Source organism: Nesoenas mayeri (assembly GCF_963082525.1).
Source record: "Nesoenas mayeri genome assembly, chromosome: 11".
Lineage (NCBI taxonomy): Eukaryota > Metazoa > Chordata > Aves > Columbiformes > Columbidae > Nesoenas > Nesoenas mayeri.
In genome coordinates this window covers 284,292-310,429 of record NC_137563.1, presented here as the reverse complement: position 1 = coordinate 310,429, position 26,138 = coordinate 284,292, and the positions used below count along the sequence as shown (strand labels likewise).

The 26,138-nt window shown below is 44.3% G+C and overlaps 1 protein-coding gene across 1 annotated transcript in view; it reads left to right on the top strand.

Moving 5' to 3' along the window:
- Positions 1–13,770, top strand: part of UNC13C (unc-13 homolog C) — a gene marked incomplete at both ends in the record, with an annotated part of 82,664 nt that extends 68,894 nt beyond the window's left edge. The window contains 9 exons of the mRNA XM_080351315.1: positions 1,978–2,066; positions 3,249–3,398; positions 3,699–3,822; positions 5,076–5,132; positions 6,159–6,239; positions 7,830–7,977; positions 11,712–11,804; positions 12,505–12,664; positions 13,485–13,770. Coding sequence (XP_080207441.1) covers positions 1,978–2,066; positions 3,249–3,398; positions 3,699–3,822; positions 5,076–5,132; positions 6,159–6,239; positions 7,830–7,977; positions 11,712–11,804; positions 12,505–12,664; positions 13,485–13,770 — 1,188 coding nt within the window. The remainder of the gene's footprint in view (positions 1–1,977; positions 2,067–3,248; positions 3,399–3,698; positions 3,823–5,075; positions 5,133–6,158; positions 6,240–7,829; positions 7,978–11,711; positions 11,805–12,504; positions 12,665–13,484) is intronic.
- Between the last annotated feature and the right edge of the window lie 12,368 nt (positions 13,771–26,138).

Here is a 26,138-nt window from a genome sequence, read left to right as displayed (position 1 = left end):
AAAATAAGTTTGCTCTGTAGAAAGTCCAGGTGCTGGCAGCTGCGCGGCCGGGCGGTGTGCGGCAGGACCGCGCGCGCGAGCCGCAAGCGCAGCGCGGGAACCCAAGGGACGAGTGGTGTTTCTGTCGTTTGATTCTTAGATCAGATATGGCACATAATGAAACTTGTTTTTTCCCCTGACAATAATCTGCTCAGGTGTGTGGGGGGAGGTTTCTTACATTTTTCTGGAGAAGTGTTCAGGCATGTGGTTTTTTGGGTTTTTGTCCTCATCAAACCCCATGGAACAGGTGGGACTTGAAGAACTGTAGGTACTTTTCATAGCTGCGTGTCCCTTCATGACGTCCTCTCAGACGTGCCCGGCGCTGGGGCTCTGCCCGGCTCCCCGGCCGCAGGGCAGGGCGGCCCCGCGCTGGGCTCCCTGCGGCTCCTGCGGCCACAGCCGGTGCTGCGGTCCCGCAGCTCAGCGCATTCGTGTCCGTTCCCTTAGGCTGCTGCTGGTAGCAGCTGGCCTGAAGAATTGCAGGTTGCATTTCCCTGGGTTCTTGCACGCCTCCCAGAGTAACTCTGCGCTGTCCAGAGGCAGGCTGCTCGTGCAGCAGGGGTGGCCGTTTTCGTCGGTACTGCCTTGCTCGCAAGCGGCCTCAGCCGAGCCAGGCGTGCTGAGGACTGTCCCTTGTGGTCTCTGGAAAGCCTGATAGATGAATTAACCTCTTCCTCACTGACTTGCCTCACTGGGAAGCTTTCCTCGCTAACATGGTGCTTGGAGAGGCGCGAGTTGCGGTCTCGGTGTGAGTGTTGGGGTGTCAACACGCGCAGGTCTTGCGCCTTGTAGCTTCATTAGGCCATTGGGACATTGCTACCGTGCATTTCCCGCACAGCGCTTTCCTGAGAACAAGCAAACCTGGTGTGAAATGTGTTAGCAGGAGTTGTTCAAACAATTGCTGAAATAGTAAATCCTTCTAAAGCACAGATGAAATTCCTTTCTGAGCTGCTTGTTTCAAAACTGTGATGTTTTTGTGTAGGGTAGTCGTGTTGTGAATTGCAACCTGTTAGAATATTTAGGAGGGAGACAGTAACCCTTCCTGAGCTGACTCAGCTCCGCTGCACAAGACCATCCTAAAACTATCTTTGTGAAGTCCCTCCAGAATTTCATAGTATAGAACCATCATTTTTTAATTTGAAAGAGAATGCATAGCAAATAAACAAGTGGCCAATATCAACAGAGTGCCTTTTTGATTCAATATCTGTGCATGGATCCCATCCCTGTAAATGTAAAACCATATTTCTCCCCTGCATTCTCGTTTTCCCATGTTTAGAAAACCCGTATCGGAGGTGCCGCAGCTGTTCTCCCTGCGCATCAGAACATGTTGCGCTGTGCTTGCGTTACGGACGTCCTCACGGGCTTTAGGAACACGAGTACTGAACGCAGTGGATTCCCCTCCCTCACACCGCGCCAGCGGAAGCAGCATGGAAAGCCTTCAAACCACCTTTTCTGCTTTTCCACTGCATTAATGGGAATATGAAACGTCTTCAACACAAATCACAACAAATACCAACTGTGCTGAAACCTGTGAACGTAATTAAAAGCCAAAAGCATCTGCAGTGTTATTAGCACAAACACTAGCGTCTCCCACATCCTTCTCCTGGTATGGCCTGTGAGTAACATCTGCCTGATAATGGCAGTTCTGTTCTTGTGACTGCCAACACAATTTGCACCATTCCACAGAAAGCCATTGTTTAATGGCATAGTTTTGGTTTCTAACAGTATAATTCTTCACTATTATAATAAAATGTTTTCCTTTAAATGCAAATTGGATATTTAGGCCTACTGAAGCAATCCTGTGTTGTAACAGGTGTTTCCACAGTTGGTTTTCCATAATGCAGTGCATCATTGCATACAATTCCTCATTCATCAGTTGTAGTGGAAACCCCAAAACATATTGTATAGGTGAAGATTACGCTACTTATCTCTTTGCAGTTGGACCCTGAAGCTAGTGTCGTTCTGAAGGAACTGCAGGTGAAACTGAGCAATGTATTGGACGAACTCAGCATAACATACGCTACAAGGTAAGAAGCCTATTTTACTGCAAACCTCAGAGAAATGTTCCTGTTCCAAAACGTACCTCGTTGCTTGAGTCCGGGTGTCTGGATGTCTGCAGGTGCGGCGTGCTCTGCCCCGGTGAGCGGGGTGTATTTGAGCGCGCATGTGAGCGTGTGTGTTCAGACTGAAGCACACGGCAGTAACTTCACTGCAAGGAAACGGAAGAGGTTACGTGGGCACGGACGTGCTGCAGCAGCGCGGCCCATGGCTTCCCTCTCTGCTTTGCGAAAACAAACATCGCTGGTTTGTTCTTGCCTGATGCTGTTACGCTTGTACCGCTCTTTCTGAGCGGGCTGCTTCAACCAGGGATGTCTGCCCGTGTCGAGCCTGCTCAGACAGCCGTGGGATGGTCACTGCTTGCCTGCGGCTCTGCAAAACTTGTCTGCTGAGCCTTACTCTCCAAATCCTTCATTAAGCAGAGTGCGTGCTGCAGTCTGGAATGAGTGTGGTGCTGTGCCAGCAGGGCCTGCGCTCTGAGAAGCTGCAAGTTAATTTTACTTCAAATTAGAATGGACCCTAGGAAAGAGGGATTAGTGCCGTGGTGGTGTTCATCAGGCGAAGTCTGTAGCTGCTTTTTTAATCCATCCTTGAACTGCCTTCCCAGGGCTTCTTTCCGAATGAGCCGGCTGGGTGTCTGCACAGGAGCGGCAGGACGGCTCGGTGCAGGGCTGCTCCACGCAGCCCGAGCGCTGCGCACGGGCCGGGGCGTTGCGGGGGATGTGGGGCTGAAGGTGTCGGGAAGGCGGCTGTGCCAGGGAAAGCCCGTGCGTGTGTCCTCTGGCGTTTCTGGCAGTGACTGGTGCTTAGCATTTCCAGGAGCAGCATCAGTAGCAGCTTCGTGCTGATTTTATCCAGGGCTTTGACGTGTAGGTTATTACACATCCAGGTGTACTTGGAAAGGTTTCCCACTTTCCCAGTGTTTTCACATGGGAATCTGCATTCTCTTTCTACGCTTGGCTGTGTAGCTGGACCAGCTCACTGCCTAATTATGGTTTTCTGTCTGTAGCACACGCAGTATCTTGTGCTTGTGAACTTTCCATCTTTGCAGAAAACTTTTAAGTCTTGTTAAAGAACCTGATGCAAAAATGATAAATGTTGCTTTCTATCCCAGAATTTTCTCATTCTCTCTTTTTTCCCTCATCCTGTAGTTTCCAGTTTATTATTGAAGATTGTGTAAGGCAAATGAGCAATGAGCTCAATCAAATGAGAGGCAACGGGAATGCAGCAGCCAATAAGAACAGTGCGGCCATCGATGCTGAGATTGTGCTTCGACCTCTCATGGATTTCCTGGACAAAACGTAAGCGTGGCAGGGAACGGGCAAATGCTCCATCAATGCACTTCGTAAGATTTGACTATTTTTGCACCACTGTCAAGTGCGGTGTCTGGATTCCGAGTGTGGAAAAAATTACCTGCTTTATCTGTAATTTTTTACCAAAAATATTTATTGATAATATTGCAAAATAACTAAGCCATTGAGAAATCCTTACTGATAAAGTTAAACCATTATGGCCATTAATGTGAGCATATAGTGATACAACACCTCTGAAGTCTTAATGCTACGTTTGGAGACTGATTTGTGTTTTGGTTTTATTTCCAGCCTAAGTGTCTCTGCAAAGATCTGTGAGAAGACGGTTCTGAAACGCGTTTTAAAAGAGCTGTGGAAGTTAGTCTTGAACAAAATAGAGAAACAGATTGTGCTTCCACCTCTGACGGACCAAACCGTAAGTGTCCCAGTTCACACGCAGTGTGCGGGTCTGTAACAAACACTGTGCGTTACGAGGTGATGGAAACCTGAGTCGGTAACGTTCCAGCTCATCACAGGCCCGTGGCCAGCACTTCATTCACTGCACTTCACACTCACTGCAATGCTCTGGTTTACTATGCTTACTTAAAAACAGCCTCTCTTTCAATGAATGTGTCAAATTTATATTTCTGAGACATTTAATTTGTGTTGCAAACACTTTTGTGCAAATTTAATCTGCAAATACAGAAGCAGCATCCAAACTGGGTGAGTGCATCAGTGCACCTCCTGTCCGGCGCTGGGGTGTTCAGGAGCTGCGTGCAGGATCACTTGTTGCGCTCTGACTCACGTGGTTCAGAGTTTGGGGTTTTCTGTCGCTTTTTTTACTTGGCTGCCCATAATGCAGAATTACCTGTCAAAGACCTGGACAATGGCACAATGTGGTTCAGTTAGTTAAGACAGTAAAACATTTTTTTAAACATTCCCCTGAAGAGTTTGAATATAGACCTTTACTTTTAACCATAGTGGAAATAACCTTTGAAATCCAGGCACTCAGAACTGCCAAGAACTGCTGAACTGCCAAGTAACTGCACTAGGAATTCTATTTCTTGGAGTAATTGTAATAAAAAAGGTGAGCATGGCATTTCAGCAGCATTCTGTTTCTCGAAGACAAACACGTAGGCAGTGGACTTCGCTATCAGGATTTGGCAATTGTAAAATGTTGTTTTAACTTTGTAACGCCTCGGTATCTTCTCTTTACAAAACAGCTTTGGGTGCTGTTACGCCGGGTTCCTCACCGGAGCATTTCACTGTGGACAGTTAAGCTTTTGCAGGTTCCTCAGGGCCGCTCGCGTTCCATGGTGGTTGATATTGGCATAGACCTGAGAGCTGCGGTTGTGGACAGATATCTCACTGGCACACTGTATAACAACCCCAGCCTCAGCTTAAAAATACTGAACACAAACTGAGATAGCAGACGGGAGCACACAGCACCGGTCAACAGAACGTGCGCTGTTTGCATCGGGTGTGGGACACTGGAGGGAATCGTGCTGCAGGCGCTCAGCTACTTGGCCTTAGCAACTGAATGAAAGTATGTCTCATGTGTAATTGAAATTTGTATTTAGCTTTGCAAAACAGTGATTTTGGCTAATGTCCTAGCAGAACATAACATCATGTCATAAAAACAAACACCGTGTAGAGAGGCTGTTTCCTGAATTTTCAATGTGATTACAGGGCCCCCAGATGATATTCAGTGCCGCCAAAGATCTTGGACAGCTATCAAAACTGAAGGTAATGGAGCCAAATAAAGCAGTGAATGGCTTGCTGTAATGGAGAAAATAGATGAAGTGTTAGTGACTGTGAGGCCAGGCTTCATGTCGCTTTCTTGTGCTTGTTTACTTCCTAAGACTGATTATTCATAGGTGAGTAATGTGATAGAGCACAGACTGTATGCTTAACTGGTAAAGCGATCCCTAGATGCCCATAGGAGACGTCCTTCCCATGTTGCACAGATAGGCCCTGTAAGCACTGAACCTCACGAGCAGAACACGTCACGTTCCCTTCTAGGATGGGAATACTAGCCGTTTCTTCTGCTTATTCTTTATGGTATGTAAAGAAACATATAACGTACTTCTACAGTAAACTCCTCAGCACTTCAGCATTACTGAAGTCCTTAGTGCACTCGATGGAGAGCTCGGACAGCTGATACCGAGGTCAGGTGGTTGCCACTCAGTTCTGCCATTAAGAGTTCAGATTTGTGCAGAAATGCAGTAATTTGTGCTTCTATGAGTAACTGATAAGTTTGCTGGGGGACTTAGAATGTTGCCTAAATAAATCAGTGGATGCTTATTTTAGACAAAGATTTCACAAGAATGTAGTCACTTTATGACTCTATTAAGCTTATGTTCTAATAGGAAACACTTTTATTTTGAACAAACATTAATTAAACAGTCAGGTTTATTTATAGCATTGTTTCAGTATCACCTAATAAAATTATTTTAACTTAAAATGTAACCTTTTCCCTGTCCTCCAGAACAGAGAAGTAATATATCCTACAAAAAGAAACAAAGCAACACAGATATTCAGTATTAAACATTGGTTCTTTTTCCCTACAATCTATGTTTTTAACAAACAACATGATCGCTTTAGGTTATAATTTGTTGTGAAAAAATCGGAAGTGGAATTAATCCCCATTAACTGTAGGGGCTCGGGGGCACTTGGGCACTTGGCAGCTGGGTTTGTGTGTCTCTCCAGGAACAGGCGGAGCGCGCGCTGCCGCCGGTTCCACAGCCGCTGCAGCCCCGTCTTGCTTTGCAGGAGCACGTGATCCGGGAGGAGGCGCGGAGCCTGACGCTGCGGCAGTGCGCGGTCATGGACGTGGCCCTCGCGACCATCAAGGTGCGGCTTGCTCGGGTTGTCCGTTCTGTGCTGGAATGACCGGGAACACCATTGGCCTAAACAATAGATTCTAAAATAGAATTGTCCTTTAGAAGCATGAAGATCCCTTTAATATGTCCAGAACCATTTGATCCTCAGCTGCTTGCATTGGCTTGAAAGCAAATGTCTAATTGTCTCCTTGCAGGAAAGTTAGAAACATTATTCCGCCAGTTGCAGACAGGACAGTGCAGCATCTCCTGAAGGAGGAGGCGGCCACAGCTCATCTGGTTCTCGTGCTGCGGCCGGGCTGAGCGAGTCGAGTCCTCACCGTGCCGCGGCCGGGCTGAGCGAGTCGAGTCCTCACCGTGCCGCGGCCGGGCTGAGCGAGTCGAGTCCTCACCGTGCTGCGGCGTGGCCTCGTTTCTCCCACAAACAAGACACTGAGTCTGAAGAGTGCCGTTATTCGAAGCTGCACTTGCCTGCAAACATGTATGACATGGGTTTTTATCGCACACCAGAAAACAGGGCTTTTAATACCATGCATCAATTACTGTGTGCTGTTTTAAATTCTATGTCCAGCTGAATTTATCAACTATATGTCATTTGGAATTCACCACCTAATTTACTGTCACTCCTGCATACTTTGATTTAATTTAAAGATACCATTTAATTATTCTACACATTGGTCCCTTTTCAGTGAAAACAAGAAAACCCCATTCATTGCACACCTGTTAAAAACACTTCTGAATAAGTTAATTTTTATGCATTACCAACATTGTCTTGATGCAGATGTTGGTAATGCGTAAAAATACTCTAGAAAAGTCTTAGCATTGCAGTAAATGTTTTACATTAGAGTTTTAAAGCAGCCACAATCCATCCAACCTTACCTGGTGCTAATCGCATTGCTAGAAATGCTAATGAGTTTATTGGTTATTGATAAAGTAACGCTGAAAGGATTAGACCACAGGCCAGCTGAAATGTTCTGAAAACTTTGTTTTCTCTTCCGCTCCTCTTATGGTTATTGCATTATGCTCCAAAATGTAAAGCAATCAACACTGTCCTTTTTTTGGATTAAAAACTAGAGAATTTTGTACAGTCCTCACAGACTGGATTTCTGAAGTCAAAAGAAATCATTAGGGAATAAGATTAAATGTATTTAACAGTCCTTTTCACTTTGGCCTGGGTCTTTTCTTGATGTAAACAACTTGAATCAGTTTATAGAATGAACAGCGTATTATCTCCATGCAGCACATTCATGAACCGAGCAAAGCAATGCTCTCTGAAAAGCCTTACTTCTCCGTGTAAGCTCTGCTTGCATCATACGGCAAAATCCGATTGTCCAAAATGCTAAGTAAATAGCCTTGATGGTGCAGGAATGTGACTTGGCTGCGAAGTGCTCCATGGGCAGGACCAGCCATCACGAGCACCAGATAACCGTTCTGCCCTTTTCTCCACCACCCCTCGAGCGCTGACCCTTGGAGCAGCTCTGCGGCAGGCGTGGTGGCACTTACCTCACCACTGTGACCGTCAGTAGCCACACGCGCTGCGTGTTAAATAACTGTCTGTACCGGGGTAACTCGCCTCTGAACAGCCGTGCCGGTGTTGTTTCAGCAATACTTCCACGCTGGAGGAAGTGGCCTGAAGAAGGGTTTCCTGGAGAAGAGCCCAGACCTGCAGTCCTTGAAATACGCCCTGAGCCTTTACACACAAACGACTGACGCCCTGATAAAGAAGTTCATAGACACTCAGACGTCTCAGAGTAAGTGACCTATAATAGAGAAATAAGTGCATCAAATGATGTTTTAAGTGTTTTAAACGGTTGGTTGCGTTACATTCTCCAAACACTGTGGTACTTTAGCATTTACTTCCACAGATTTGCCCCTGTGATGTTATCCTATACCAACTGCTGTTGTCAACCAGCGGAGCTTGTCCGAGGGCAGTGAGTTCATCAGCTTGTCACCTACCAGGAAGAATAGTTCCTATAGCTGTATATGATCACTGAATATCTGGGTTATCTATAGGAGCACTCCACATGCAAACAGGGCAGTAGAGGCCATATCAGTGTGTATTATAATTGCAGAAACAGAGTACATTCTTAGAGTTCATTGGCAGCTCTAGATACTTTCAGAGCTGGAGGATATTAGTTACTAATTACAAATAAGGCATATGTCATGATTTTTGTAGTTAAGGTTTCCTTTGGGGATTAAGAACATAAAACTTTGAGCAGCGTGTCCCTAAGGAAGTCACTGGCTCCACGTTACGGAACACACACTTCCCTAGCAGGTGGTCTGCGGATTCAAAAGGAATAGGAGGCTTCTGTAGACTAAAATGCAGCAGAAATCCTTTGTAAGTCCTGAAACAGAAACCTGGATTTTCCGATTTTCATCACAATTCAGTCCAAGGTCTGCGTTCTTTCCTGCGCGCACCGTGGGATGCCTGTGCTTGCGCACCAGCTTCATCAGAACTGCAGGAAAACAAGAAAAACCTGCCAGCACTTGATCTATTTTAATACTCACCCACAAATGTACAAGTTGTAGAGCAGCATTCTCTTCTGCAAACAACATTGTTTGGTGGCAAAACATTACAATTTTATATACAACTCATTATAAACTGCTAACTAAATTAATTGCACTTACCTGAAGTTCACATTCAGTATTAACCAGAAGGTGTGTGGGTGATTCTGCAGCGCCTGTTGTAAGCACATTGTTCTGGATCACCGTCTTCTTCGTTTTCAACCATACACTAGTGTTAGCACTGCCAAGAGCCATGTTGTGCAGCAGGTCAGTTTTAGCATCTCTAAAATGGACACCGATGTAGAGCTGAAGGATTTTCAAGACCTGAAGTCAGTTTAGCGAACAGAACGGTGTTCCGGACCCTGGGCGACTCCCGTCTTCCGCAGCATTTCAGAGCCCGACTGGTACCTTACACACTAATTGTGATTGATGCCTCTGCAAAGAGCGGATAAGGCACAGCCAAGCGCGTCTCACCGCGTCCGTGCACCATTACCAAGCAGATGCCCTGAGGTTCCGACCTCCGGTTGATTCTGGCTCCTCTGGACGCTGCTCAGCTCTGAACTGTCACTTTCAGATTGGACACTACTGTAAAAGTGATCTTCTTTCCTTCTCTAAATCCAGCTGCAGGACACAATTTTGGCACAAACGTAGACTATAATATGGATTGTTCTCAACATCTTTAGTGACCGTACCATTGTTCCGTGTGCTCCAGTCATGTCAAGTGTGGATCGGTTGTAGAACAGTCGCTCAGCTGCAGGACCTGGGGCTCGGTGCTGCCTGGCTAACACACACCACAGCTGGCTAACAGCTGGATGGGATGGAAGCCAGCACAGAGGATCATCAAGGAGAGCTCCAAATGACCACGTATTAGTATATTTATGTATTTATACAAGTTGTCAACCTACATCAACTCTAGACAAGAAAGTCCGATTTCAGATCAGGCAGGATGAGTTAATTTTAACTAAACTTGAGCCAAATTCAACCACAGTTTCACAATCAAGACAAAACTATAAAGGACGAACTCTTACGGTATGTCTGCATTTCAGAAAAGGAGAAACAGAACAGTGAAGTAAAACTACATCCATATCTGTGGGTCCTACTCTATGGTATATTTGCCTTACTGTTAATGCTCAGACCAGTCCTGGTGATGCTTCTCAGAATTCATTCCTTAAAAATGAGAATTTTCAGCCTAGCAGTCACCCATTTATTGAATTAAGTTATACATTCACCTTCTAGAGTACTTTAAAGGGTATAAACATTGAAAGGAGATTTATACCTGTGATTTATCTTAGCAACTGTCTTAAATCTTCAGTAATTTCATAAACTAGAGCCTGTGTTGTGAATGGCTGCGTTTGATTATCATCAGCTCTAATAACATTTGGATTAATATGATTTTAGTTTTAACAAGCAATGTAAAAAAGACCACTTCAAACATTAGTGTTCTGAATTTGCTCGCATTCATTACCACTAATATCTACAAAGTAAATACCATCCAAAGTAGTTACTTATTGGAAATAGAGAAATATTTTTTCTTGTACATTCACAGTAGCTTAGTTCCATAAATGTCACCACAGCATGCTGTTGTTATCGTAAGGTATACGATGCAGCGATCCACAGTGGCAGGGCTGCACTGTACTTCCTAGTTGGGCTCCGAAGAGCCCGTGGTGCCGCAGCGGGAGCGCATTTCTTCATTCTTATGGTGGGCAATTGAAAGGAAAAAAGGGAAGAAGCATCTGAAAACAGTAAAATATAGTAAGCGGAATGTAAAATACTCACCTAATGAGAGTGAGTATCTGTATCAGTTACTCCATACTCATCTTGTGAAGCCACCAGCACGAGGGAGGGAAATCACATGATCAAAGTGAAGGTAAATTCAAAGCCAAAGCTGCGTTCCATGTTCTCCTGCCACCCGTAACGGTCCGAGGCAAAGCAGAACCTCATTATCTTCTTAAATAGATGGAATCAGATTCAAATACTGAACTGACAGTTAACTTGGCGAACAGCAAACGCACCACTGTTTTGGCGAGCAGATCGATGACTTCGGACTATGGGAAATAGAAGTTGTTTGGCAGCTCTTGTAAGTGAAAAAGCAACTTGTTTTTCCTGGTCTTTCACATGTCAGAATTGTTGTATTATTTACTGTCATATTTTGAAAGCTGTGCCTGTTCTATTATGAACTTTAAGTCCTACAGAGCATTTCCAGTTCTCTCACAACCTACACTGCAGACAGAATTTTGCTCAAGAAATAATCCCCACTTCATCCACTCTAGTTTGAAATTGAGGTCACGATCATGTGTTACACAACCTTATTTCAAGAAAGAAAATAAACAGAGCAGCCTTAGAAGCTGCAGAAGTCACACACAATTGCAAGGAATTGATAGTAACGAGCAACAGAAAACATAACAACAACGAATAAACTTGCAGAATTAAAGCCAATATAGGTATTCTAGCACATGCTAATATCAAAATCAATGCATTCAAAAGAGTGGCAGAAAATAACCATTTGAAAAGTTCACGTATTGAAAAGACGGCTGGTGAAGTGTAACTTGTAGCACTTTGTCTGTGCCAGCGCAGAACTTTAGTACTTGGCTTAGACTTGGCTTAACCCCCAGCAAAGGATTCATCAATAGCAATACAGAGATGACTTCCCAAATGTGGGCTTGCAGGATGGTGTCTGGGCTGCACATGCAAACAAAGTCTGACAGAACCACCAAGTTGTACATCCCAGGATACAAACACAATGACAACCGGAATGCGAGGTTCCAAATGAAAGGGGCTTTTATTTTACTGAGGCACTTCACACAGACATTTGCACTTGCAAGGTGCAAATCACCTGTGACTCTGTAACTGATTCCCACTTAAGTATGAAGTGTATGTCAGAAATTCGCATGACAGAAAATAGCACTTACCTTCTCTCCTTGTCTGTTTCTCTGGATGTGTAGAGCAGCCAAGTGTGCTAATCTCCTCATTATTATTTCAGGTCACAGCACTAACAATACGGTGGGTGAGATATCCATACAGGTGGACATTTCTACACATCCTGGAACCGGGGAGCATAAAGTCACTGTAAAAGGTAAGTTTCAAATAGCTCATGTGAAAAGAAAGCAACTACAAAGTGCAAAACCCCAAAGCACTACATCCTAAGTAAACCACACCAGTACCGAAAAAACAAATGTGAAGTATTACAGTACTTGTAAATCTCTGAGTATGGCTCAAGCCTTTGGGGCTGTACTTTCTCCTTGCTCATCAGCAGAAGTTAAGCTGATGTGGCAAGCGCTGCCCATGCGTCTCTGTGTAGACAGACTTTACTACATGAAGTCATGGAATGATAAATTCAAATGTGCCAAATTACACTTCTGAATTAATTGCATATCATTTGATTTTCCAGAAGCTGTAGCAAAGCTGGGTAGTGAATGATTGCATCAAGACTTGACTTTAAAAGTTAAATTGTTAACCAAATGTCTTTGTTTTGCACAACCTGAATTGCAGAGGAAACCCACTATCATTTACATTAGTATATATTTTTTTAATTACAGTGAATGTAGCAGACAAAAGAGCTGTAAAGTACATGTTTATATTTGCTATGTTGTAACTGAAACCAGTCAGACGTGGTACAGAGAACAGGCGAAGCTCCTTGCAGGCGTGCTGGCTATTGGCATCCTGCAGCAAAGCTCTCAGGTCACCTTTCACTGCCTATACGAAGCCATATGGACAATTATTTGGATCTCTTCAATGGAACTGTATTGAACTTCTTTGCTTTTATTTATTTATAGTTGTGGCAATTAACAAACTAAACTGGCAAACAACAGCCATGTTCCGGCCGTTTGTGGAAGTTTGCATATTAGGTCCTAACCTAAGTGACAAGAAAAGAAAACACGGAACCAAGACAAAGAGCAACACCTGGTCACCAAAATACAACGAAACTTTCCAATTGTAAGTCTTTTTTGTCTGTTACTTGCACATTGTATGCAGTTTGTCAGAATTTTTTGCAGTTAAACTGGCAAGAACATGAAAAACATCCCAAGGCCTCTATACGTATCAGATAGACACGACTTCAAAATTGTTTAGTAACTTGTAATTTTGTTTTATATTAATGACAACACTAAGCTTTCAGTGTTACAAAAGCCAGTTAAAGTACAACTCATTTCCATGCACAGGGGTAACTGTTCATGTACCCAACGAATCTATTTGCCCCAGTAGTTATCTGGACTGAAGCCTTAACTAGTACTGCGAGGTAGCTGGGCTTTTCTGACTGTTGAGCTATCTAGGTATGTAAAGGGTTGTACACGTGTTAATAGTAGTAGTATTAATCCTTAAGGCACTAAGGATTACTGAGCTAACCTGGAGTGACCCTGGCAGCCCCTTTCCTGCCCGCGCCCCGGCTAGGGCGGCGTTCGCCCTCCCGGCGCCTGACCAGGGCGCCCGGCGCCCGCTGCTGGCGGCCCCGCTCCTGCGGTTCCTTTCCGGCGTGTCTGTCCATGGCAGCCGCGGGACCGGTCGAGGTGCTCTCCAGGAAAGGTAAGAGCGTTCGTTTCAGCCATTGAGGGAACGGTGAATTACCCGTTTCTGTTCAGGTCAGTGGGCAACAGAGGCTACATCACCAGTAGCATCTGAACAGATAACTGTGTAGATGGATCTACAAAAACTAAACTATTACTATCACTTTACTTTTTACAAGATTTCTAGTAAGTTCCTTCCTCAGGAGAATTAAACTGAACTGCTTGTTCTAAATCCACATTTTTAATGCATGCAGCATCTTGGGTAGCGAAGACAAGCCGGGAGCCTACGAGCTGCACGTGTCCGTGAAGGATTACTGCTTTGCGCGCGAGGATCGCGTGATCGGCATGACCGTCATCCAGCTGCAGAACGTGGCGGAGAAGGGCGGCTGTGCCTCCTGGTACCCCCTGCTGAGGAACGTCTCTGTGGATGAAACCGGGCTGACCATTCTCAGAATACTTTCTCAGAGGAACAATGATGAAGTTGCTAAAGAGTTTGTAAGACTGAAATCAGAAACACGATCTGCTGAAGAAACGGCCTAAAATACCCAAGCGATGCAAGATTGTCGCCGCCAAGAACTTAGATCCAGTGCTGTCGTCTGAGTAGTGCATGCATGTGCAAATCTGTGGGAATGTTTAACCATGTTTTCAGTGTTTGCCAGTACTTCTGTACTATATTTGCAAGGTATGTCAAGGAGCTGTACATCTTTTATACATATTTTGGTCTTTGGTAAAGTAATTGTCCCAATGAAGTGCCAAAACTAAGATTAAGAGTATAGGTTTCATCATATCTTTTTAAATGTTGATTTCACCTCATCATAATTCCTTTATTTTTTTAACGGTTATTAATAAATCATTAGCTTTTTTAAATTAATTAGTAGGTTGTCTCTGTTAAACTACTGTGCTGCTTATTCTAAATTAAGTTACCTCCCTTACTGTTACTTTAAAAACACGTACCTAGTTTTCTTCAAACTGTCATTTATGCAAGCCTCATTTTCGGTGTCTTACGGATAACTTTTTCTATCATTACTACAGATGCAGTTACTTATAGAAAGTGTTTGTAATTTTATAATTACCAATATAAAGTAATGATTTTTGCATAAAAACTGAAAAAGGATGGGAATATTTTATGCTAATCTTTTTCCAACCTTTCATAACTATCACTGTGAAGAAATGCTGTTAAAGTTCTCAAGAAGCTGTGCTTATCAGAGTTTGTTACTGATGTTTGATATCTCGGGATAACTTTGTTCTCAAAACTGCCAAGGTAATACCGTATCTGTATGGGAAGAGTCAGGCGGTACCTGCAGGAGAAGACGGCGCCGTGCAGCGCGTGCGCTTCGCATGTTCCAAATGATCGGTGCTGTACAAGGGCTCGGGGTCTGGAACCGGTGATGCCGCTTTGGGGGTTGTTTGTAGAGGCTGTTTGCGAAGAGAAGAGAAGAGATGCTGTTAGCGGCTTCACTCAGAGTTAGTACCGTTGCTTTACATACTTAGCTGTGACATCAGTTAAGTGCTTTATTTCTTATTTATTTTTTTTAGAAAAGTTAACCGTTTGTACTTATGCAACATTACTATGTATTGCACTAAAGCAAACTCCGTGTTCTGTAAATATATTTAGTGAGAAATTGTAAAATAAAGTATGAAGAAACTGCTTTCTAGTTTTGTTATTTATGTACCTGTAGGTACATGCATGTGAAGTCCATGAAGCGGGTTTACAATACAGCTTTATCATATATCAAAGGACGATTTCCAGTGTCTAACATCTGGCTCTTTCATAAGTGTTAGAGTTGATACGTCAGCCTCCTAAAAATCTATGATGAGGAATGCACATATACATAATATAATGCTCTGTAATAGTACACTTATTTGTCATTGGTTTTGATTAAAAGTGTTTCTAATAACACAGGTTGCAGTTTTGATCTTGGCTTTGGTAACAACAAAGTAAGAGGTATGGAGGGGACACAGGTGGCGCGTTGATGCCAGTCTTGAAACGCTGGACAGGACTCCACACAGGTAACCCGGGTTCTCTCCAGGGTACCCTCTGTGAGACATTTACATGGGACTTTAAGGACGTCTTTCGACACCTCCATCCTCTTCCTTGAATAAAAGTAGAAAGTGGATTTGCCAGAAGCGGATTTAGAGAGATCTGCACAGCCTTAGAGCGCTACAAGCACTTCACTAAGATCACAGCAGGGAGAATCAGACCACGGCGCCTCACCGGCGTCCGTCCTGCTGACGGCTCTGCGTGCAGAGGCCTCGCGGCGCGGGGGCGTTCTGATGGGGACGCGTTAGCTCGGCGCCTCCCAAGGCCGCTCCTCCGTGTGAAATGTGCTGGTAAGTTCACATTTCAAAACGTCATTCATTAATATAGACATGAAGTGACAAAAAGGATGCACCTATAACAATACCTACTAAACAGAGGTTTTGTGTAATGGTGAATATTTTCAAAACTCTCCCAAGAATCCAGAGACCCAAAATCAGCCTTGAAACTAAACCAAACCTTCAATGTTTCAAAGGCATTCTGCATGTTGGGATATACTTAAAATCCAGACGTAGCTCCAGTAAATTCGGGACAATCACAGATTTTTTCTGGCTGTGTGATGCTGCCTCCCGAGCGGTTCCTGTTTGTACGGACAGATCTTCCTTCCTAACTGTATGTCGGCACGGGGTAGCCTGAAGTAGCTTCACACACATCACCTAGTAGCAGTTAACAAGACGTAATGTGAGAAAACAACAGACTCGGTCTTAAATGAAAAAGGGGAGTAATCCAGAGATGAGGTGGTTCCTGCCATATAGAACATTATTGTGGATAAAATGCAAAGAGAATTCCACAATAAATCATTTCTGGCTCTGTGAGTTAAAGCAGTAAGGCTGGGGTTCATTCTGCCGGGAACCAGCGCTCACATTGGTGCGCAGTCACCGCATGCTGAACTGTTTATTCTCGAGTCTCTCCCACAAAGCAACAGTGACTGACCGTGCCGGGGGGGCAGTTCCCGCTCGCCGTCTCGGCTGCACACACAGGCCGTAATCAGGCGATCTGGTAAAGCAAACCCCTACGATCTACAGCTTTAAACGGCACACTTTCATGTGTCACGATTGTTAACAGCGAACTATGTATTTTCTAGATCAAAGTTCTTCATGTGGAAGATGAGAGGAAAAGATGTTAACATCACAGGGCTGTTTTAAACATTGTTGTGAATCAGCATGCGATGGTGCAGCACCAGCGGGTAAAACACAAACATCTCATGTAGTGAACATGATTGATATGTTAAAGATTTCCGTGCTCTTTTAAAAGCTGTTATGTTAGGGAAGTAAATATTCCAATTGAGAAAGCAATTATTTTGACTTACGAGAGCGCTGTTCCCCAGCGCTGAGCCGACCTCGGCAACGGCAGCGCTGCGGCGCTCCTCCGCTCGGCCACGGCCAGCCAGGCGCCAGCTGCAGTCCCAGTTGCACGGGTCCAGCAAGACAGCGAGGATAAATACATACGCTTAGGAAATACAGGAGAAAAGACCGAGGAGAAGAGCAAAGTTAATCTGGGAACAAATTCTTCATTCTCCGAGAAAACCATTTCACGTGCACCTGGAATAAACAAACACCTTTAGAGCAGCTTGTGATGTGATGGTAACACTTCAAGTTAACCAGTGTACTCAGAACTGACAATTTTATATCACTCTGTTCAATAAGGGTCAAAAGAAGGATTTTTGTCCTTTTAATTTCATTTTGTAGAATCAAACTGTAATAGCCAAATACAGGGAATTGAATTAAATTTTCCTTGCTGTGCTGCCTAGCTAACATCTGACAAAAAAGGAAGTAATGTGTGAATTAAATACATGAATATAAGATGAAGTTAATACTAACAGACAGTCTGAAATGTAAAACAGCTTAGCTTACCTCAAATAAATTTGTCTAATGCCATTTAAATGACACCTGCATTAAGAACACAGCACCTGAACTGGCCTTTATGTTTCCTCATGGGACCCTGAACCCAATGGAAACATCTGTCAGAGGGAACTAGCCCTGCATGTACTTCACGTACTTCACTCTTCTGAGGACTTAAATTTGCATCAAAATAATATATATGAGAGGGGTTGGGTCATCACCGAAACATTCAGCAAGAAGTCACAGCAAAAAACTATAAACAGCCTTTTCTAATTATCTCCTTCCTATTGGCTGTTACCTAAAATCTCTTCTATGAAAGTAAATCTAAACTTAGTAAGATTCCAATCTCTTACGTCACATATGTTCCTCCACCGAAAATCCCACTAAGATGTATTTTACTGGATTGTAAATAGTTGTAAGAAGTTCTTCCTCTACCCCGGAAGAATCAAGAGATCCTTCACGCAGAGCCCAGGAACCGCATGTGCCATCGTTCAGCTTCGCTATCGCTCCAGCTACATTCCCCATACAAGTTCTAGCACAGTCATAACTACTGTCTTGTTGTGCAGCTTCTTCACAGGCACTTTCATTTACAAAGAGGTCATTTACGCAAGCCTAGTTAATAGAAGTATTCCACGCTGCAAAGGAGAGTTAATTCCAAGAAGTTTTATAAGTCATTGTATTTGTTTACCTGTAAATAAAGAAGTCATTTGCACAACTTATTCACATCAGTTAACAGGAATGGTTGGCCGTTCTAAATCTCATGTTTGAAGGAGGTGAGTTGCTGCTGTATTTTACTGTCACTGTTGCTTCCAGAACAGACAAACCTGTTCTCGGTGAAGTCAGGGGGAGCTTTGTCCAACGGCTGCTCTTCAGTCATTTAAGTCAAGCCGAGCAATTTAGTCTGAGTTACTGTAACCCTTCAGGACACGGTTTTCCAGTTCACAGGCTGAATGGAACTTTGAAACTCATTAAAAGATGAGCTTAATCAGAATCGTACATCAGAGGGAGCTGAACTCCTCCTCCGAGTGCTGTACGTGTTCTCATGAACAGACGTCAGCGTGTCGACGCGGTTTGCATCACGGGTACAGGTTTGTACAAGAAACAGGAGGAAGGTGCCAAATGCCTCCCCAGGATCCCCGAGTAACTTGGGTTGGAAGGGACCTCTGGAGACCATCTGGTCCCTCCTGTTCACCGCTGGGCCCATGAGAACAGGCTGGTACCATGGGGAACAGCAAAATCAGATGGACCTTCGGGTTTTGCACCTTCAGATAGATGCAATTAGGCTGACAGACTAATTCTAACGAATAGCTCACCCATGGCTGTGACATATGGCAAACAGTTCTTACGAACAGTCGCTTCCATGGCTCTACAGCCAACTTGAGGTTGGGTGACCCCCTAACAAAACAAGCATCATGGGCTTTTAATAGTGATAACTACAAAAATCTGTACAAAGTCTCTGTATGAAGATCTTTCATTATGAAATCAAGATGTAAAGAAATTAGACTATGGCTGAGTTTATGGATTAATCATTATCGTTAATCAAGAATATAATAATTATTTTGATTTTAAGCTCTCCATGAATTCATAGCTGTCCAAAAGCAGCTCTAAATGGTACATCTAATTTCTCACACTATTTTATGGTCACAAAGGGACTGCGCAGGATTTGCCTGTAGAGCCCTTTGTCCTTTCTGCACGCCTTTTGCGCTCTGTGATTAATGCGTGATGATCTGCAAGGTGCAATCAGCTGGAAAGTTATCGCATTAATGTATATAAAATAAAGACTTATGTCTATGTTCTTCTCTCTTATGGAAATTGAGACAAAAATGTTCTGTATCAAATGTGCACAACAGGAGAAGAAAGTCCTGATATTCGAACCTGCAGATCTTGGTGGATAATAATCCAGTAATTTTAAACCAAGAAAAAGTATCAGTTTCCCTAAGCAAGAAAAATCTGACTCGAACTTCTGGAGTCAACACCAACGCGAGTCTCCGGGCCACATACAGACCGCACATACAGGACAGTTCCATATGGAAAGCCATCCCGTCAATTAGTGTGGAAAACATGCCAACTAGTCAAATGGGAGAGAGGATCTTTAACTCCAATAGATTGTCAACAGAACTGCTTGAGAAGCTTACAGAAGAGAAGCAATAAAATGTTCACTGTTTAATCTATTTTAGTAGTTTTCATTGATATTCTCATGCTAACGACTGTATAAATCGAATTTGTAGGCAAATACTGAAAACAGAAGAATAATTTAGCATTACTGCATTAATCTGAATTAAGTACCCATTTCTTACAAATCCCTTGAAAACTAAAGGAAAGAGCTGAACAAATATGTGGAAACATTAAATTATGGTATTAAATTAAATTTAGCTAGCAGGCACCAAATGAAGGTAAATGGATTCGTGTTATTTCTAGCATACAACTGGGCAAATGTCGGAAAGGATTCCGTTGTTACACACGCTTATTTTGATGGTATTTTCATATCATTGTGCTTGCCCTTTGGCATCACAATTACCTGATCGACTTGTACAACCAAAATTGCTAGAAATGAATTTTCAGAAAACAAATTATTTTAGCAATTAAAATCAAGAGATAGGATACAGACATGAGACTGTGACTAATGAGCAGAACTTGGATGTTACAAAAAGATGTCACTGGAAGTATTTTTTGAAATAAAGAAAAATTAAAGCACATACCTGGAAAATATTCGCTACTTTTTCTGTGCTACTGTGAATAAACACTCTGCAGATTATATGTCAATCTGTAAATGATGAATCTACAAAACCTAATTTGAAGACAAACTCAATCAAGAAGAAAATGAACAAAAAGGTATTTTCAAACACGTTCTGTAGCTGAAAATGAGCTTACCTAGATTGCTCCTAAATGACTCTTGGGCTATGGCCATTCTGGAATAATTCATGAGCTTACTTAGACTGCTCCTAAATGACTCACGGCCTGTGACCATTCTGGAATAATTCACGTTCAGGTTTCAAAGACTGCAGCAATTAAAGCTGGAAACGCTTCCCTGCGAATTTAGCTAAATAAATTAATCACTACAGAATACGAAATAACAAGTGGGCATACTGTATAGTTTGTAGTGAAAGCCATGAAAATGTCACAGATTAATTTCCAACTAAAAAAATACAAGATAATCTGAAAAGGTAATCCAAGGAACAGAGAGAAGTGTGCTTTTTACTATTTTTGTGTTACTTATTTCTATTACAGCACTGCGGGTATAGTAGTAACTATGGTACAGTGCCAGGCTGCATCGACTCGGGGTCTCACACAGGTTAACACCTATCTTTCTAGTTTTTCAGAGCAGCACTGGAGTCCCAGGCCAAGAGGACAACCCAGAGAGCGCTGCGGGCCGTAGAACCGGCTTACCGAGCGGCTCACAGCTCTGCTCTGTAACCTGTGCCTATACTGGGTTTGGACCATGCACCATGGAGAAAACATACTTACACTGGCAAACACAGCTGACTTCGCCGGAGCTGTAACGGAGCATACGCGGGCAGCAGCCACACACCCGCCTCCCTTCCGCGGCCACACGAGCCCTGGCTGCCCGTTCCGCTCCGGCTCAGCGGCTCCTCCGACGAGCAGCAGGCAGCTCGGACCCGGCCTTGAGAACAGCCGCCTCACACACTGCGGTCGGCAGCGCTCACCCATTTACACCTTGAGAACAGGCGCCTCACTGCGGTCGGCAGAGCTCACCCATTTACACCTTGAGAACAGCCGCCTCGCTGCAGTCGGCAGCGCTCACCCATTTACACCTTGAGAACAGCCGCCTCACACACTGCGGTCGGCAGAGCTCACCCATTTACACCTTGAGAACAGCCGCCTCGCTGCGGTCGGCAGCGCTCACCCATTTACACCTTGAGAACAGGCACCTCACTGCGGTCGGCAGCGCTCACCCATTTACACCTTGAGAACAGCCGCCTCGCTGCGGTCGGCAGAGCTCACCCATTTACACCTTGAGAACAAGCACCTCACTGCGGTCGGCAGCGCTCACCCATTTACACCTTGAGAACAGCCGCCTCGCTGCGGTCGGCAGAGCTCACCCATTTACACCTTGAGAACAGGCGCCTCACTGCGGTCGGCAGAGCTCACCCATTTACACCTTGAGAACAGGCATCTCACTGCGGTCGGCAGCGCTCACCCATTTACACCTTGAGAACAGGCGCCTCACTGCGGTCGGCAGAGCTCACCCATTTACACCTTGAGAATAGGCACCTCACTGCGGTCGGCAGCGCTCACCCATTTACATCTTGAGAACAGGCGCCTCACTGCGGTCGGCAGAGCTCACCCATTTACATCTTGAGAACAGGCGCCTCGCTGCGGTCGGCAGCGCTCACCCATTTACACCCTGAGAACAGCCGCCTCGCTGCGGTCGGCAGAGCTCACCCATTTACACCTTGAGAACAGGCACCTCACTGCGGTCGGCAGAGCTCACCCATTTACACCTTGAGAACAGGCGCCTCACTGCGGTCGGCAGCGCTCACCCATTTACGCAGGAAGCTGCTTTGTTGCTGAGTGATGGCTCCTGACTGCAATGTGAGTTAAGCCTCCAGGCCTCAGGTCATGACACTAAGAAAACAAATGTCAATTACTGACCAGCAGAATCAAAAAATGAAAAGGATTTGCCAGAATATGCACTGACCAGTAGAACACTGATGGAAAATGACAGCGCATTGAACATGCTCCTCTCCTATAGACTTCTCTGAGTACAGAAAGCGCTGTACGTGCTCAATGCCTGCTAGCTGGATTTTCATTTACAATGCATGGCAGGGCTTCATCTGTAAAAACCACGGGGATTATACGCATTACGCAGCTGTCACACGTAAAAAGCACTGAGCACAAGTAAACTGGATACACAGAATAGCTGCACTGTTATGTTTTAAAATTCTTAAGTGACCAAAATGTTAATATTTGAAATATATATTAAAAAAATAAACGGAAATGCAAACCATGACCTTGTCTTGCTTGGACGACTGAAGTGACACAGTACGGGTGCTCGGAACTCACAGCTGAGCACTGCTCTCGGGATCGAAGACCCTGGAAGACAACGAGAAAGGGAGAGGAGTCCCGCAGGGATGGCGCAAGAGAAGGCCACGGTACAGGTGAAGGGTAAAACAGCACGAGCACTGGGATATTTTACTGAGATAAGGAGGGAAATAATCTCCTTTGTGACATAACCAGTTAGTGTGTATCTCGTTATACCGTCACCTTCACTGTGTTTTCCGGTGGCATGAAGGGACACTCAGAAGAAAAGCTGGAGCGGAAGAGAAGGCGGATGTGGGCGAGGGCAGCCCGGCCTCGGCCCGCGCTCCCCGTCCTCAGCAGCGCCGAGGGACCCCCGGGACTGCGATACAGCGCACAGGGCCGGTGTGTCTGCGCTGGTGCCGTGTTCTGGTCTGGTGCAGGAGTCACCCACTGACTGCGGTTTCAGTGGAGGTGCCGAGTTCAGTCTGCATACACAGGTTCTGCATTTCATTACCCTCCAGTACAAAAACAAATCAAAAACATATTCCCAACCTGAAGGCCATTACACACAAGTTCAACCTAAAGAGTCTGCACAGGTTATTTCCCTGGATAATATATATGCAAGACACAACAGTATTAAGTAGACAGGATATTCTCTTGAGGAGCTTGAGAAACAACAGCAATTTGTGTCTAATGATGCATCACTGTTGCAACATGCTACTTTGCTAGGTGACAATATTAAATCAATATGGCCTTAAAATGCTTTCCTCTGTTCCTGTGTAACTTGTGAGAAACTCATGTCCAGACTGAGCTCCCCTGCACAGCGATCACCGTGAAATCAGGTCAAACCCCTCACTCTCCCCCACTCGGCTGGACGCCAGGGAGGACGCTGCGGGAGCACCGCCGTGGGCTGGAGCCGGCGGCAGCAGTGAACGCGCATCAAACATGCTCTAGAACGTTCAATAGCCCATATAATTGCAGCCCATCTTCCCTCTGCTGCAGAGAATTCCATTTCTGATCAGGGAGAAGTTCCACAGCAGAAGAAAGTGGCAGCCAGGAATAGTTTACATTTAACACTTGCTTACTGCATTTGTATTAGATGGAGACGAGTGTGTAACTCTGAGTACATGCCCTTCACTGTCGCACAGACAAGCAAAGCTTAGATACAAAATCTATTGCATTAACTGAATCTCTTTTCTATTAAAAAGTGCTTATGAAAGCCTGCAATTTTGGTAAGTGCTGTTATTTAGAGTGGTTGGCTAAATAAACTGCGAGGAGTTAAATCTTCATGTAATGCTCCAAGTTGGCTATGGAGGCTGGTGCTGACTGGAGCCTGCCTGGCTGAATGCCAGGGCTAGAATCAGCCTACTGAGACACACAGCGGGTTTAAAATCCAGCACCTCCTACATTGCTTCTATTAGCAAACGCAATTAACTAGAATACTTAGAGAATGAGATCTGCCTTTATGCAGAGAGCATAGCGAGCACATTAGAAAACAGAACCTGCCGAACAGAGGAGGAAATCTTGGAAGATATTATTTACAATAGCAATTTGCATCTGGATAACAGTATCAAATAAAATATCACTGAAAAGAAGACACCCCAAATCCAGAACAAGGTATGCTGCAATGAAACGGAGAAGGGCAGAACTGAAAGCAAAGGGCCTTTCTCCACAACAAAGTCTGTGCTATTCTAAATCAGACCTGTCAGCCAGCGAGTCCTTTGAGGCTTTGACACAGTAAATTATTTAGACAACTGGCTGAAACAGGATAATTAGCAGGTATCTATATACCAAGGTGACTGTGACAAACCACAGGAAAGAAACACAAAACTCTTCAACCTGTATTGGGAAGGAGGTCCAGCTGGAGGAATAAAGTTAGAGACACATTTTGAGATCTCATGATAAGAACAAAATTTGTTGGATTTATATCAAGTACCAAATATACTTTCAATATTTCTTTGGTTAATATATGATAGGGAAGTGCTACAAGAGGCTTTTCCCATTCTTTCTACCTACACTCCAGGCTCATGAAAGGTTTGTTGTCAAAGCACTATTTGAATAGAAATTACAACTGGCTACTGAACTCAGTGGTAAAAACAGTACAGCATCTTCTACTATGCAAAATTATAGTCAGACAGTAAGATAACTTTTTTTAAAAAAAAAAGCTAAATTATGGGAGGACACCACAAAATCCTTAATACGAGCTGGACTCTGCTCAGTGAGAGCTGAGCGCACGTGGTGTGCGTGAGACAATAGAGACAACAAACAAAGCCTGGCTCATATCCCTCTGAACAACACGGGTGTTCTTCTGGTTCAGGTATTTTACACTTCTTCCTAAGAAAGAGATGTGTCACGCCCCGTGTGCAAGCGCGTTTGTGTACAAGCAGGTGTGTCCATAGCACAAGATAATGTGCAGGCCCATGTGTAGTAGATTGGCTTACAGTCTCCGTTACAGACGTTGCTCTAACATGCAGCCTCATTTTTTGATTCATATTTCCCGGTGCTGCTCCAAGAACAGACTTCGATCACATCGGTGAGCCGAAGGTCACAAGTCGGCATTCCAGGAAGAGCGAGTGTCTCTCAGCATTCTTCCTGTGCTGCTAACCTATCCACAGCCTTCGTCTTCGGGGGAAACAGTGTCCCATCGTAATTACTCACACACGGAGAAACTGAGGGAGCAGGACTAAATGATTTGTTTAACTACAGAGGGCTGGTGACAGAATCAGAATAGAAATTCAGGCAGCCTTAGCTGGGGTATGTCACTACCTCTGCCTAGAACTATGGGTGTTTACTGTTTGATACACTTCAATCGTTTGACTGGACCAAGTAGGGATACTTGAACTGACTGGCCAAGCGAACCTGCCCCTGGTGGCTGGAGGCAGTAAGTGTAAAAAAGAAGCCCACAATCTGACTCCTTGAAATTTCCAGAGGGAGATATCAATAAGAGTAGTAAATCCATTTTCACTGTAGCAACAGTACCAATATTCAGAGGCAAACAAATCACTAATTCACAATTCAAATGTCATCACTGGAGAATATTTCATAATGGTTCTTTACCTATACATTACATATTTCCTTTAAAAAGAAAATCTTCTAAAGATCTAGGAAATCCTCTAGGAAAAAGTAGGGAAGAAAGTTATCTGCTTACATTTGTGTTTTAGCAGAACAGGTTTTATAGCATATCTGGTACAGATACACTTTCCATATGCCAACTACTACCTGTAAAAACGTAACCAGAAGTAGATATTTTCACTGCAAAGGTATTATCAAAATAGAGAAGTCACTAGAATGAGAAAGGCACAGGGAGCAGAAGCAGGTTCCCAGCGCCCCCGGTGAACCTGTGCCAGAGCAAGGAGCAGAGCCAGCCGTGCCAACGCCCGTTCAGCCGCCGCTCGGCAGGTTACAGCCGCCGCTCGGCAGGTTACAGCCGCCGCTCGGCAGGTTACAGCCGCCACAGCTACTTACTCCGAACTCAAGAACATGAGGGCTTCTCTTCACTGGCAGTGACCGCACTACTTGTGAACTCTAAGTGTGGTGTTGCTAAAAAGTATTCAGAAACATACAGAGGTAGAGAACTGAGGGTCACCTGGAAACACCAGCATGAACATTTCTGTAAGTCCACAGGCACAATCGTGTCGCTATCGGACACATTTGTTCCTGTGTTCAAACCGCAGAAACACAGACTGCGACTCTTACTAGCCTGAGCTCTTCTTTCATAATGTGAGAGCGCTGGCTGGAAACCAGTCTCCCCTGCATCTCTAAAAGCCCTTTGGTTCATTCAAGACAATTTCTATTATTAATCTTGAATTTGCCCAGTAATTAAAGGAGAGGAGGTATTAAACATTATATGGTAAAGATTTGCTATGACTGCTGGAGAGAAAGGCATGTCTGCTGGACGGTGCAGATTCGAGGCAATTCTTTTTCATTAAAGATATTTCATGTTTAAGTTATTAGCCAGGAGCTGCTTTTATGTTATGAATTCAACTTCACAGAAAATAGCTTAGATTAAAAATGAGATTTCTTCAATCATTGCTGAAGTAATTAAT